The sequence below is a fragment of the Leptonychotes weddellii genome, chromosome 1, assembly GCF_054177405.1.
Source record: "Leptonychotes weddellii isolate Sample4059 chromosome 1, ASM5417740v2, whole genome shotgun sequence".
Lineage (NCBI taxonomy): Eukaryota > Metazoa > Chordata > Mammalia > Carnivora > Phocidae > Leptonychotes > Leptonychotes weddellii.
The window spans coordinates 45,756,537-45,769,714 of NC_138369.1; the positions used below are offsets into that span (position 1 = coordinate 45,756,537).

A 13,178-nucleotide genomic window follows, 5' to 3' on the forward strand; every position below is an offset into this window, starting at 1 on the left:
ACTGGGAATGAGACAAGCTACTCAGGGCTTCTTTCAGCTGCAGGAAGTGTTTTCAATGCCCTATTTATGAGGCTCCAAAGCAACAGCAAACAGTAATGGAATAGGACAGAGAAAGTTGGGGTGTGTGTGTGTGTCTTGGCTCTGTTGGCTGGGGGGTGGGGAGAGATGTCAGAGAAAGCAGTCTGTGCTTTAGAAACCCTTTCCCATATCCAGAGCCTCAGACTCTGCAGATGGCTGAGGAGAGCTCTCTTGGTGGGGGCTCAAAGCACAGGATACCCCATCACTTAGGGCAAACCTGGGACTTCAAAGCCCTCTCCAGATCCTAGGCTACACTGGTTCCTATCTCAAGTCATTATTCACTGGAGAGACTATGTCTTCTCATGGAAGGTGAAACAGCTTAGAAAACAAAGAAGCAAGGCACATGGGGTCACTGCAACCAGAGCCTTGTCTGCTCTGTTTGACAGAGCATAGTGCTCCAAGTCTCCAAATAGAAAGGGACCCATGAAATTATTATAGGATATTTCCACACAGTGCTGGGCTAGAAGGTGGAAGGCTGGGTTCTGATTCTGTCACAAGGTAGCTTTGCAACCTTTGCCTCTCTGGGCTCACTTTCTTCTCCAGGCTTGAACTACATATTTCCAAGGCCCTTTGAAGCTCTTTGCCCCAGCTTCAACTGGCCTCAGCCAGGAATACTGAAATCCTCAGGTCAGGTACTCCCATGGGAATCTGAATTTTTATCAGAGTTAACTTTAATTTTTCCGAAAGATATCTTCTTATTTTGATGTGGTAGTGATGTTTGAAAAGAAGGAAATCGAAAGAGAGCTGAGTCTGATTGAGAAAGATGAGATTTGGTGACCAAGTTGATTCTTCATTTAACACCCGAACCAAGATAGAGCTTGATGTATTTATTATTGGGCGGACCTTGAAAGGCATCCAGTCCAGTCCCTTCATTTGGCAAATGTGAAGACAAAGGCTCAGTGAGGTAAAGTGACTTTCAGAAAGCTAATGGCAGAGAGGACTAGAATGCAAGTCTTCTGACATATGGTGTAGTGCTCCTTCCACTCTACCATAGTACTTCCTCCATCGCCACTTTGTAACCACTTGAAATCCTGCCTTTGGAGGGTAGTTCTCCTTTTAAGTTTCTATTGTCCCTCTGTTAAAATATGGCTACCTCAAGATAGAGTTTACACTTTTAAGGATGTCTTTCAAATTAGATAAACATGTTGAATTCTTAAGTTAGCTCTCTTCCAAACCTCAAACTGGGCAGAAAGAGGCCTTAGCATCCTAAGCTGTGTTTGATGGTGAGTTTGGGGTGTTGATGAGCTCTGATGACATTGTCAAAGGGAGGGAGAAAAGCCAGGTTCAGTATAAGAAGCTGGACATTTGAAGGGGAAGGGGAGGGTACTAAAAGGTACATGACAAAAGGGACATTAAGATTCCAAAGATACATTCCTTTTTAAATTCAGGTTTACTAAGATACAATTTACATACAACAAAATTCACCCTTTCAAAGATGTTCTTCCTTCTTTCCTTCCTTCCTTCGTTCCTTCATTCCTCCCTCCCTCCCTCTCTCCCTCTCTCTCCCTCTTTTCTTTTTCTTTCTTTCTTTCTTTCTTTCTTTCTTTCTTTCTTTCTTTCTTTCTTTCTTTCTTTCTTTCTTTCTTTCTTTCTTCTTTCTTTCTTTTTCTTTTTCTCTGGCTAAGGACTGGTCCTGCCCAGGGTTTGTATAATGCAGAGAAAGTTGAAACAATGAATTTTAAAGATGTAGAGAGTACTGAGTGGTAGAGCAGGGTTCTTACAGTTCTACTACTAGTATGCTGTGACCTTAGGCAAGTCACTGTCACTCTATGGGCCTCAGTTTTTTAATCTGTAAAGCAAGTAGGTTGGGCTAGTTCTTTAAAGGACCCTTCCAAGGGTGTTACCAAGAAAAATATTTGCAAGATTCCACAGAGAGTGAGGCACACTCTGACCAGTTCATTCATTTCTCCTCTGCTTTCAGCTGACACTGCCCACATTCCCTGTGGTGGTGAAGATTGGCCATGCTCACTCAGGCATGGGCAAGGTAAGGCCATGGTAAGGGTTTGCTGTGTTTTGGGGTTGAGGCCAAGAAGGACACTTTTTAAAGAGCCTGGTTATGAACTGTTCTGCCTCCTTTCCCCATGAAGTCTTTCCAAGGAGACGATTTGGCCCCTCTGAAGTCATGAGTGTTACCCAAACAGACTTCTTCCAACAAGCAGAGCACAGGCCACTTGCTTGGGCCCTTGGGCCCTTTGTAGGAAGTGAGGCTCCTGAGCTCTAGGAGGGGAAGCTAGAGACAATGGGTGTCCTAGGGAGATGTGGCATCCAGGTTTACAACTGGATGGATAACATCCCGATGGGTTTAGAGGCTCAGAGCTCTTGTGACTCTCAGTATATGTATTTGTATGTCTCCTTTTCTCCCTCTCTGCCTTGCTCCAACATTAGGTCAAAGTGGAAAACCATTACGACTTCCAGGACATTGCTAGTGTGGTGGCCCTCACCCAGACATATGCCACAGCAGAGCCTTTTATTGACGCCAAGTATGATATCCGGGTCCAGAAGATAGGCAACAACTACAAGGCTTATATGTAAGTGGGGCTGGGGTACCAGCAGATACTCTTCACTTTCTCCTCAGCCCAGTGGAAAATCTGAGCCTCCAGGTAGCAACCAACTCTCAGTTTAACCTCATCTGGCCCAAAAGGCAGGGGCCAGAAAGAGGGTGCTATTCAAGTCAGGGACTCCCAGCCTGAGTTCCTTTCAAGTCAGAGGAGAACTAAGATGAGAAATAAAATTAATATTTACTTTCACTAGCCTCTAAGTGAAATTTGCCATCTCCTCAGTCATAAACCATGACAACAGGCTACAGTAGTGACAACAACACATGTGACTTTGTTACTAAAGGTAATCACAGAGATTTTTGATTCACACTGCAGTTATGACCGATATCTCTAAATACCAATTATTTTGATCACTACTCAAGAATCATGGTAGTTATTAGACCTGTCACTGCATTTGTACTTGTAAATACTTTCGTTATTTACAAAGAAATGTATTTTTTACTAAATCACAGATTTGTTTAATAGTTTGATAACTATTTTGATAATTATTTCAAAAATTGGGTTTCTTTGATATCTTATGCACTTTATTTTATACACGTACACATCTTATGTATTTTTATACCTTGAAAGGAATCCATAGGCTTCACCAGGCTGCCAGAATTCAGAAAAGGTTAAGAAACTCCTAATGAAAATATATAGCCCTGAAAACACTCCAGAGCATTAAAAACCTAGTGGTTATGAGAATAGGTGGCTTCTCCACATGACTGTGTCCATCTGCCAGAATGGAAAGTTAAAAGTTTCCTCCATTCAACTTTAGAGAAAGAAAAGATTTCAGGATGACCCAGTCTTCTATAATATACCTAAGAATGCAAATAGCTTACAATGCCAACTTTGGAAATATGAGCCTCTCACTTTTTAAAACCTATAGGGTAGTATTTCTTTTATAAACAAGAACATTCTGATATCTGAATTTGGTCTTGGCCGCTTGGCACTTGAGCAGACTTTGAGGCTGAGCAGCTTCCCTTTCCCTTGCCCATTCATTTCCATTGTTCTTCTGTCTCCCCCTTCAGTGTTTGTACTCCCCACCCCTGGAATTAGTTAGGAGCCCTGCCCCCCTCCCTTGTCATAACCCTGTACACCCCTCTAGTTTAGCCCGCTGCACAAACAGGAATTTCTGTCACTCTCCTCTGAGCTCCCTGGGCAGGAACAGTGAAATCATCTCTGCAGCTCCACCAGCTTGTGCAGCTGCAGGCACAGAGTAAGCACCCAATAAGTATTCAGGGGAGAGCCCTTGTACAGAACCAAAACACAGAATCTTTTTTACTTTTTTACTAGATTACTACTTTTTAAAAGTTTATAGTTTTTTATTTAAAGTCTCGCTGCTTCAAAAAGGAATTTAAGATTGTTTTAAAATTGTGCACAATGTAAGACAAGATAATTTAAAAGACCATTATAAAAAGAAGCTAAAAGGAGCAGAAAAATCAGTATGTGTAGGCACCTAGGAAAGCAGATTTCCTATCCTTTACTTTTAAAATCCCCTAAATAAAAATAAAAAATAAAATTCCCTAAACAAACACAAAATGTTTATGACAGTAGAGCAAGAGTGTCTTGATTCTTAAAAGAACTCTCATTTTTAAAGGTTAGGATTTCTACAAGCAATTTCAAAGAAGCATAAGAAAAGAGAATCCTCTAATACTGATGAAGGGTGGGCAACCAAAGAAGCTTTAGAAAACATTTACTTTCTTTTTAATTTGCAAGGGATAGTTATTTAGGGGAATATTCATGTCCTATTGGCTCCTCTTCCCGAAGCTTTTAGCTATCCCCTTGCTTTCAGAAGGAATTGACCTGATAATAGCCAAGATAAGGTTTGAGAGTCTTCCCTACCCCCTTAGCTCTCACTCTGGAGATCCAAAGACAGCCATATTTGGTAGACAGAGGGTGTTATTCCTGCTCTACTCTCAGTAGGTAATAATGTGCATCCCTCTGTGGAGGTCAGGTGACCTATAAGTCCTGAGAGGTAGTTGAGCTATTACTGAGTGGCTTCTGGGTGCCCCTGATGCTCCCCCATGCACTAGTGGCCTATATGGATCTATGCCCTGCATCTCATTGTTAAAGAAAGGTGTAAAGTGTGAAGGACATTATTATTACTCACTCAAAGTTTCCAAGACCCTATTATATACCATGGCCCTGAGCTGGGGACCTGGAAGTGAGTGACTCTCTGTCCCCTCCCTTGAAGAGCCCAACCTAGTCACAGGGACACACGCATAAACCACCAGTGTTAGGAAGACAGTGTTATTTTTATTATGATCTATCTTTGTGTCTCTACTCAGATTTTGCAAGTCACTCATCTGTTAGTTGTTTGTTTCTGAACTAGGTAGTGGGGTATAGGGGAAGTACAGCACAATGAGGGAACGAAGAGTCTTGGGCTTTTTTTTAATCTTATGTCTAATTTGACTGGATACACAACTTTGGGCAAGTCATTTAACCTTTCTGAGTCTTAATCTCCTTGTCTGTAAAGTTGGGGCAAGGATGTCAGCCTGCTCACAACAGGGATTTGCACTGAGGCTCTGGTGAGGGGTTTGTGGAGTAAGAATCTTGGCAAGCAGTCAGTACTGTACGAGAGTGAGGGGTTGTTATTACATCAGTTGACTCACTAGTCTGCCTCAGGGCTCTGAAAACTAGCTGTATGTCTAGGTTGCTCAGTGTCTGAGATCAGACCTCTGGGGAAGGTACTCCTGGGAACTGCTGAGTGGAGACTACTACATGCATCCAGTCTCCAAATGGTAGCAAGTGACAAGGACAGCACATGAATGACTCTGTCAGTAGTGTGAACAGGGCTTTTCTGTCCGCTAGACCATCCTCTTCCTCTTGACTGTGTCTGAGTGAAGACTAATAATTAAGAAGGCCTATTTTTGGTGTTTTACAATTCATTTAAAACTGTATCAATTGATCCTCATGACAACCCTGTGTTTGCACAGGGATAAGAGGCTCAGAGAGGTGAAGTGATTCACCCATGGTCACCCAGCCAGTCAAGAGCAAATCCAGAATCAGAAACCAGGTCATCCACCTCCTATTTAGTCTAAGACTAGTTGGCTCTAACACCTGCTCATGGATGGAGAGGGTGCAGAGGGCACAGCAGAGAAGAGGTTGGTGACTTGATTCCATCAGCAGCATTTGATGGTCAAGGCAACTTAAGCCTGAAAAAGTTAACTGACTTGTCCAGAGTCACATTGTTAATACTGTAGGCTCTCAGAAATTAACTGTTGAATGAACAGATAAATGAGCTAGTAAGAAAGCCATGGGGAGATATTCACAAGAATCCTGAGAGTGTTCCCAGGATCAATAGAATTCAGTTTGTATATGCCAAGTCAGCCCAGATACTAAATGGGTAGGCTGCAAGTGGTTTAGACTTGTGGACCTAAGGTTTAGGTCAAATAACTAATGTAAAAAGTAGATATAGGACTGTAAGTGAGGTTCAGAAGAGCAAGTGCTCATCTGGTTGAAAAGATCAAGGAAGTCTCCATGGAGCCACAGCAGTTTGGGCCAGACTATAGAGAGAAGGACATTGAGGGTGGGGGTTGGCAGGGCAGCCAGGTTCTCAGCTCAGCAGACAGGTGCCTGGGCTACTTATGCAAGAAGCAGGTGGGGAAAGCAGCAGTTAGCTAAAATTCCAGAACGTTTCATGCCCCCCTCTTGCTGGTGTGGCTCACTGCCTGTCCTATCCTGGTGGGACCTTGTTGCAGGAGGACGTCGATCTCAGGGAACTGGAAGACAAACACTGGCTCTGCAATGCTGGAGCAGATTGCCATGTCAGACAGGTGAGTAAGAGTAGGAGTCCACTCCCCAGACTAACTTCCATAGTTGAAGAGGTGTAAGAAATGAACCCTGCCCAAAGGAAGCCTCTAATCAGGACAGAACACAAAGGCCCAAGCAACCAGGTAACAAGATCAGGCAGGACTGGGTTATATGCTAAATTATGAAGATAAAGACTGGACATGATATAGAAGCTCCAAGAAAGGAGCAGTTACTCTGCCCTGGAATAGCCAAGGAAGGCCACCTAGATGGAGTATGTGAGACCTGCTTTGAGCCTGGAAACATGGGTGGAATCTGGAGAGCAAGTGAGAGAGCACTGTAGAGAAGGCAATATGCTTGATGGGGAGAGAGAGGGGAGGAGGCCAAGGGTGGGATGGTAGAAGTGGAGGCGCCAAGGAGATCATGAGTAGCAAGCAGGCTTGATATGAGCTAACACTCCAGCCTCAGAACACCTTCCCATCCCTTCCAGGTACAAGCTGTGGGTGGACACCTGTTCTGAGATGTTTGGTGGCCTGGACATCTGTGCTGTCAAAGCTGTACATGGCAAAGATGGGAAAGACTACATTTTTGAGGTAAGTCTGGCCCAAAGAGTATCTCAGTAAGAGACAACCCCCAAGGCTAGAGGCCAGGCTCTTAGCTTGAGAACTATGTGGGCAACCCAAACTACATTTAGATTAGAGTCTCTTGGGCCAGGGGACGGTTCCCAGACAACACGAACAATGGATGTGCATAGCAAAATACCTCCACCAGTGGGGAGCTATTGTTTCCAATTAGCTAGGCTGACCCATGCCATGGGTAAGAGATGCCAGATTTGGGTTCCTTGGGTCCTAGCCTAATGCTATTCCTCTGGGAATACTAGTGATTTACCATTTTTGGTCTCAGAAAGCTGAACTTGGGAATCATTTGGTTCAATCTGCTTATTTTGCAGATGAGAAAACTAAGGCCTAATGCCATGAACATGTGCTCAAGGCCATGGAGTGAATCAGTGTCTCAACCTAGGCTAGAGTTCAGGTCTCCTGGATGCAGGGGATTCTTCTTAGCATCTCTCTGAGCCTTGGAGTTGCTTCACTCAGCCTGGTCCTCTAACACAACTTTGCTTACTTCTTTTCCCCATATTAAAGGGAAAGTCAGTAGCAGTATGAATCCTTCACACATGTTCCTGCCAATCTTCCTGGAAGCAGGAAAGGCTCCTTACCAGGAGTTGGTGGTATTTGGAAAGGATTAGAGTCAGGAGCCCAAAGTGGGCTTCAGAATCTACTCCATATAAACTACTTGGCACATAGTGTTCTAATCATATCCCCCTCTCTCAGTGGGACTCAGATTTCTCATCTGTAAATGAGGGTTGGACTACAGCATCTATGATCCTGGTTAGGTGGACACTTCCTAAAGGAGAAAAACATTTACCTGGACTTTGAGGTATAGGAAGAATCAGAATGGTGGTGAAAAGGGAAGGCATCCCAGGTCATGAGCAAAAGCAGAAATCTAGTTGTTTAATGGGCAGACTATGTGTGGAGATAGAAACTGCATGGGTGAAAAGTCTCAGAGATGAAAATTGCCTACTCCTAACTAGAGAGTTAAGGGAATGACCTTCATGTATTCCTGCTTTCCCTGCCTGCAAACCTCTAAGCCCTGGAGCTGGGCTCTCTCCTTGCTCTCCCCCTTTCCCCACTACCTTCAGCCATGAATCTTTCAGTCTTACTGAGCCCTGGCCTGGGTGAAGTCTGGGAGGAAAGATCCAAAGCAAAAGTTTGCTGGAGGGGGGAACTAAGTTCCTATTTCTGCAAAGGAACATGCTTCCAGCTCAAGATAAGAACACCAGTTTCATCCCCAACCTATCTCTGATGCCTTAAGTCCTATTCATTCTGAAAGTCTATACCAAGCCTTTGATGTTTCCAGACCTTTTCCTTACCTGGGCTACATCCTCCACTAGGTCATGGACTGCAGTATGCCACTGATTGGTGAACACCAGGTGGAGGACAGACAACTCATCACTGAGCTAGTTATTAGCAAGATGAACCAGCTGCTGTCCAGGACCCCTGTCCTGTGCCCTCAGAGACCCTTAACCACCCAGCAGCCACAGGTAAGCAGCAGGAAGAGACACAGAGAGCCAAGAACCATTCCCAAGCCCACTGCTGTAGACTGTGGTGGCTCCAGGATGGAGGAGCCTTCTCATTAGCAGTCTGCAGTATCAGCTATGGAGCTGTCCAGAAATGGGGTACTGGATCTCTTCTCTCTGAACTTGAAGGCTCTGGGGAACCAGAGCCCATTTCCCTTGAGATACTCCGACTTTTAGTCTACGGCATACCACCCTGAACGCGCCCGATCTCGTCTGATGTCGGAAGCTAAGCAGGGTCGGGCCTGGTTAGTACTTGGATGGGAGATACTCCGACTTTTAAATGGGAGGTCTCTGAGGAAGGGCTGGGTCAGACCTCTCACCAGCTGTTCACTGTCTGTGAGGGGTCTGCCACATTTGTGGAGAAAGTGTTTATCAGAAACCTGCTGGTTATAGAGAAGAAAGGGTCAGGTCCCTCATTCTGGAAGAGAGTGATGATGTAAAACTCAAATTAGAAATCTGCTTTCCTTCCTAAGGGAGAAGAGGCAGCTTTCTTCAGTTGACTATGGTGTGTGACTCATGGCCAATCACATCCACAACAGCAGTATCCCAGATGCAGTTCTAGTAGGAAATCCACATTGAAGTTTTTGTGGCTCAGGCCCTGTGGCTCTAGAATGGGCCAAAGAAAGGCAGGGGTTGAGGGTCTTAAGTCCTATCTAAGAGCTATCTCACTTTGCAGAAATGTCCCCCAACTTTCTTCCCACTGAACTTTTGCATAATGAAGTGGTAAGAGCTTGGGACAAAGAATCCAAGACCTGGGTCCTAGTCTAGCTGTTCCTCTAAACAGCTGTGTGACTTTGGGGGGAAGTTACTACCTTTTCTAGGGCTCAAGTTTTATCACTTGTACATAAAAATCTCTCAGAAATCTTTCTTTCAAAATCCTACTTCAAATAGTTAAGGAGATAGAATAGAATAGTGATTTCAGAGTGTGGGCTTTGAAAAGAGAACTACCCAAGTTTGAATCCTGGACCCTTCATTTATTGGCTTTGTGACCTTGGATAAAGTACTTATATGTGGCTCAGCAGAGATGACAATGGCACCCCTCTCCTAGGCTTATTATGAGAATTAAATGAAGAACCTAAAATATAACATATATATAGTATATCATAAATGCTCAAAAAAGGTTACCTGTTGTTATTAAGTAAGTAAGCAGCCTCAGGGCTTGGGTTCCCTACAGCTTCCAGCTTCGGCATCATCACTCCCTTTTCTTTCTTTCTTTTTTTTTTTTTTAAGATTTGTTTATTTATTTGACAGAGAGATAGAGAGATAGTACAAGTAGGCAGAGAGGCAGGCAGAGGGAGAGGAAGAAGCAGACTCCCCGCTGAGCAGGGAGCCCAACGCGGGACTCGATTCCAGGACCCTGGGATCATGACCTGAGCCGAAGGCAGCCGTTTAACTGACTGAGCCACCCAGGCGCCCCTTATCACTCCCTTTTCTAAAGATCAGTGCCTTCCTGGGATTATACTGCAACCTTGGAAGCCAAGTAATTGGATTCTGGAAATCCTTTAGTAAAGAAAGAAGAAAAGGGGTGGGGAGGGAAAAACTATAAACCAGCCCGGAAACAAATTACCCCCACATTTGTCTTCTTATCATTTGAATGTTACAGAATCATAGCATAGGAGCATAGTTGATATTCATGATAATGGACCTGAACCATAAAGAAACAGTTATATTTAACTCAGTATTCCACATATTATTTAAGAAAGCTAGAAATATAATATATAAGAACTATCTGTAGATGGTTAAGCGTCTGCCTTCGGCTCAGGTCATGATCTCAGGGTCCTGGGATCGAGTCCCACATCGGGCTCCCGGCTCAGCGGGGAGCCTGCTTCTTCCTCTGACCCTCTCCCCTCTCATGCTGTTTCTCTCTCGCTCGCTCTCTAAAAAATAAATAAAATCTTTAACAAAAAAAAAAAAAGAACTATCTGTAGAAATGACTAAAATAAGGGTGCCTGGGTGGCTCAGTCATTTTAGTGTCTGACTCTTGATTTTGGCTCAGGTCATGATCCTGGGGTCTTGGGGAGTCTGCTTTAGGATTCTCTCCCTCCCTCTGCCCTCCCCTCCCACGACCAATAAATAATCTTTTTTTTTTTTTAAAGAAATGACTAAAATAAAACTGTGACAATTGGTAAGTCAGTTCTTTTTCTGGATCTCAGTTTCTCTACCTATAATATGAGATAGATCTAAATACCTTTTGAGCTCTGAAAATTTCTTTGAATAGAATACTTCCATCCTTGGGGCACCTGGGTGGCTCAGTCGTTAAGCGTCTGCCTTCGGCTCAGGTCATGATCCCAGGGTCCTGGGATCGAGCCCCGCATCGGGCTCCCTGCTCTGCGGGAAGCCTGCTTCTCCCTCTCCCACTCCCCGCTGCTTGTGTTCCCTCTCTGGCTGTCTCTTTCTCTGTCAAATAAATAAATAAAATCTTTAAAAAAAAAACACTTCCATCCTTACTCATGCTGGATAAATGGGAGCTTCTGGGCCAGTAGACTTACTTTGGGCATCCAAGTTGAGAGTAGCCCCCTGCTGTGGGATGCTATCATACATAGCTCGTATGGGTGTTTTATACCTTCTGTAGCTGGCTCACATGTGTCAAACCTCTGGGCAAGTGCAAGAATCTGTTTCTGTACATCAGGAATGTTAGTCACCAGAGAATTACAGTAGAGTAATTAAGAGAACAAAGATTAATTGCTTATAGAAATACAAACCCATTATTTAAATGTTGTACTTAATGAGGTGATAGAAAAAGATTTTCCTGGTTAAAAAAATATCAGACCTGTGGTTAGATTTTATGATTTTGTAAAGCTTAGGGATTAGCAGATTGTTGCTTGTCTCTGCCCTAGAGGAAGAGGTGGCCCTTTTCTTCCCTTTAACCCTGAGAAATACAGAGAACATCTGGTTGCAGCTTAACTTATGATAGAGTAAGACAGCCTAATGCTACCCAGGTGAGATAAACAAAAATGGGTTGTTCTGGGATTCTGTGAGGATCCCTCAAGTACTTTTATAAATAGAAGTGTACAAAACTCTCTTGGCCTTCTACAGGGAAGTCATTTTGAACTAGAATGCAGAGGAGACCTGAGTTCATCCTTGTCCTTGCCACTGACTTACCAAATGACCTTGGGTAGATATCTTCCTGTTTCCGTGCCTCAGCATCTTCATGTGTAAAATGAAGGACTGAACAAAAAAACTACTAAGATGTCTTCTAGCAATGAAATTTAGATTATACAGAAATGATATCCGAAGCATAAAAGTTCAGTAACAAAGAGAAATCACCAAAAAAACTTTCCACCCCACAGAAAGCATTAGCTCTTCTTTGGTACAAGCCCCTTACTTTGCAAGCAATACATATTGCAACTTAAATATTCGCAAGAAAAATCTAGAATATATCAGAGTCAAGTCAAGAAACATAGTAAGGAATGAGTTTTCCTAAATAAAGGGGCTCCTTCAAAAATCCCTTGTAGTAAAGCCAGACTGACTCAAGGATAAGCTTTTCTCTGCTCAGATCACATTCAAAACTACAACAGGATATTGTGGAAAACACACTGTGCTGGGAGTCAGGATACTCAGGGGTTAGTCCTATTGTGTCATAACATTATGTGACCTTGGAACCCGAGGTCTATCTCTAGACCTCTGGTTCCTCACTTATAGAATTAAGTTGAATCAGAGATATTTAGATCCCTTTCAATTCTAAGGTCACGTGAAACCTGGAGTTTGCCCAATTGCAAAGTCTGAGAGTACAGTTGTCTACAATACTGCCCTCACTCCTGACACGAACAGAAAGTTCAGAGAGTTCCCAAGAATTCTCTGGAAGGACTCACATACTTTACTGCAAGCTGTTACACTCACAGATGCATTATAGGAAAGGATACAAATAAAAAATAAACCAAAAGAAGATGCACAGGGCAGAGTCTGGGAGTATTCCAAACATGAAGATTCCATTGTCCTAACCTCCCAGCATCCATATGTAACAGTACACATGGTGCCAATCAGGGAAGCTCATCTGAGATTCATTGTTCACAGTTTCATTGGCTTTCATGTCGTAGAAATGCTTGATTGATTGACCACCTGCTTGAAGTTGATCTCTAGCATCCCCATCCATGAAAGTCAGGTTAATACCATGTGGCCCCAGGGACCACTGTGAGTCACCTCATCAGCATATATTATCAAATGTGATCTGAGGGGCTCTCACCACAAATAAAAAGACACTCCTATTACTTAGGAAATTCCAAGAACTTAGACTTATCTTCCAGGAGTGGGGGGACAAAGCCAGATTAATCTTTGGGCAAGACCAAATTCTTTACTATATACATGATTAAATTAAGTTAGCAAATGTCTCTCAAATACTTTTAGCCCTTTGTGCGCAAGGGCTATGCCTTATTCAACTGTGTTTCCACTGACCAGCACAGGCCTAGCTCAACGTGTGTGCTTAAAATTAGTTAATAGGGGCGCCTGGGTGGCTCAGTTGGTTGAGCGACTGCCTTCGGCTCAGGTCATGATCCCAGGGTCCTGGGATCGAGTCCCACATCGGGCTCCCTGCTCTGCGGGGAGCCTGCTTCTCCCTCTCCCACTCCCCCTGCTTGTGTTCCCTCTCTCGCTGTGTCTCTCTCTGTCAAATAAATAAATAAAATCTTTAAAAAATAAAATAAAATAAAAAAATAAAATTAGTTAATAGACTTAGG

General features: G+C 43.5%; 1 protein-coding gene across 1 annotated transcript in view; it reads left to right on the forward strand.

Annotated features, from left to right (window-relative positions):
• SYN2 (synapsin II) overlaps nucleotides 1-13,178 on the forward strand; it is a 148,788-nt gene that overhangs the window by 115,903 nt on the left and 19,707 nt on the right. Inside the window, exons 6-10 of the mRNA XM_081822405.1 lie at nucleotides 2,000-2,062; nucleotides 2,464-2,606; nucleotides 6,320-6,394; nucleotides 6,859-6,961; nucleotides 8,320-8,469. Coding sequence (XP_081678531.1) covers nucleotides 2,000-2,062; nucleotides 2,464-2,606; nucleotides 6,320-6,394; nucleotides 6,859-6,961; nucleotides 8,320-8,469 — 534 coding nt within the window. The remainder of the gene's footprint in view (nucleotides 1-1,999; nucleotides 2,063-2,463; nucleotides 2,607-6,319; nucleotides 6,395-6,858; nucleotides 6,962-8,319; nucleotides 8,470-13,178) is intronic.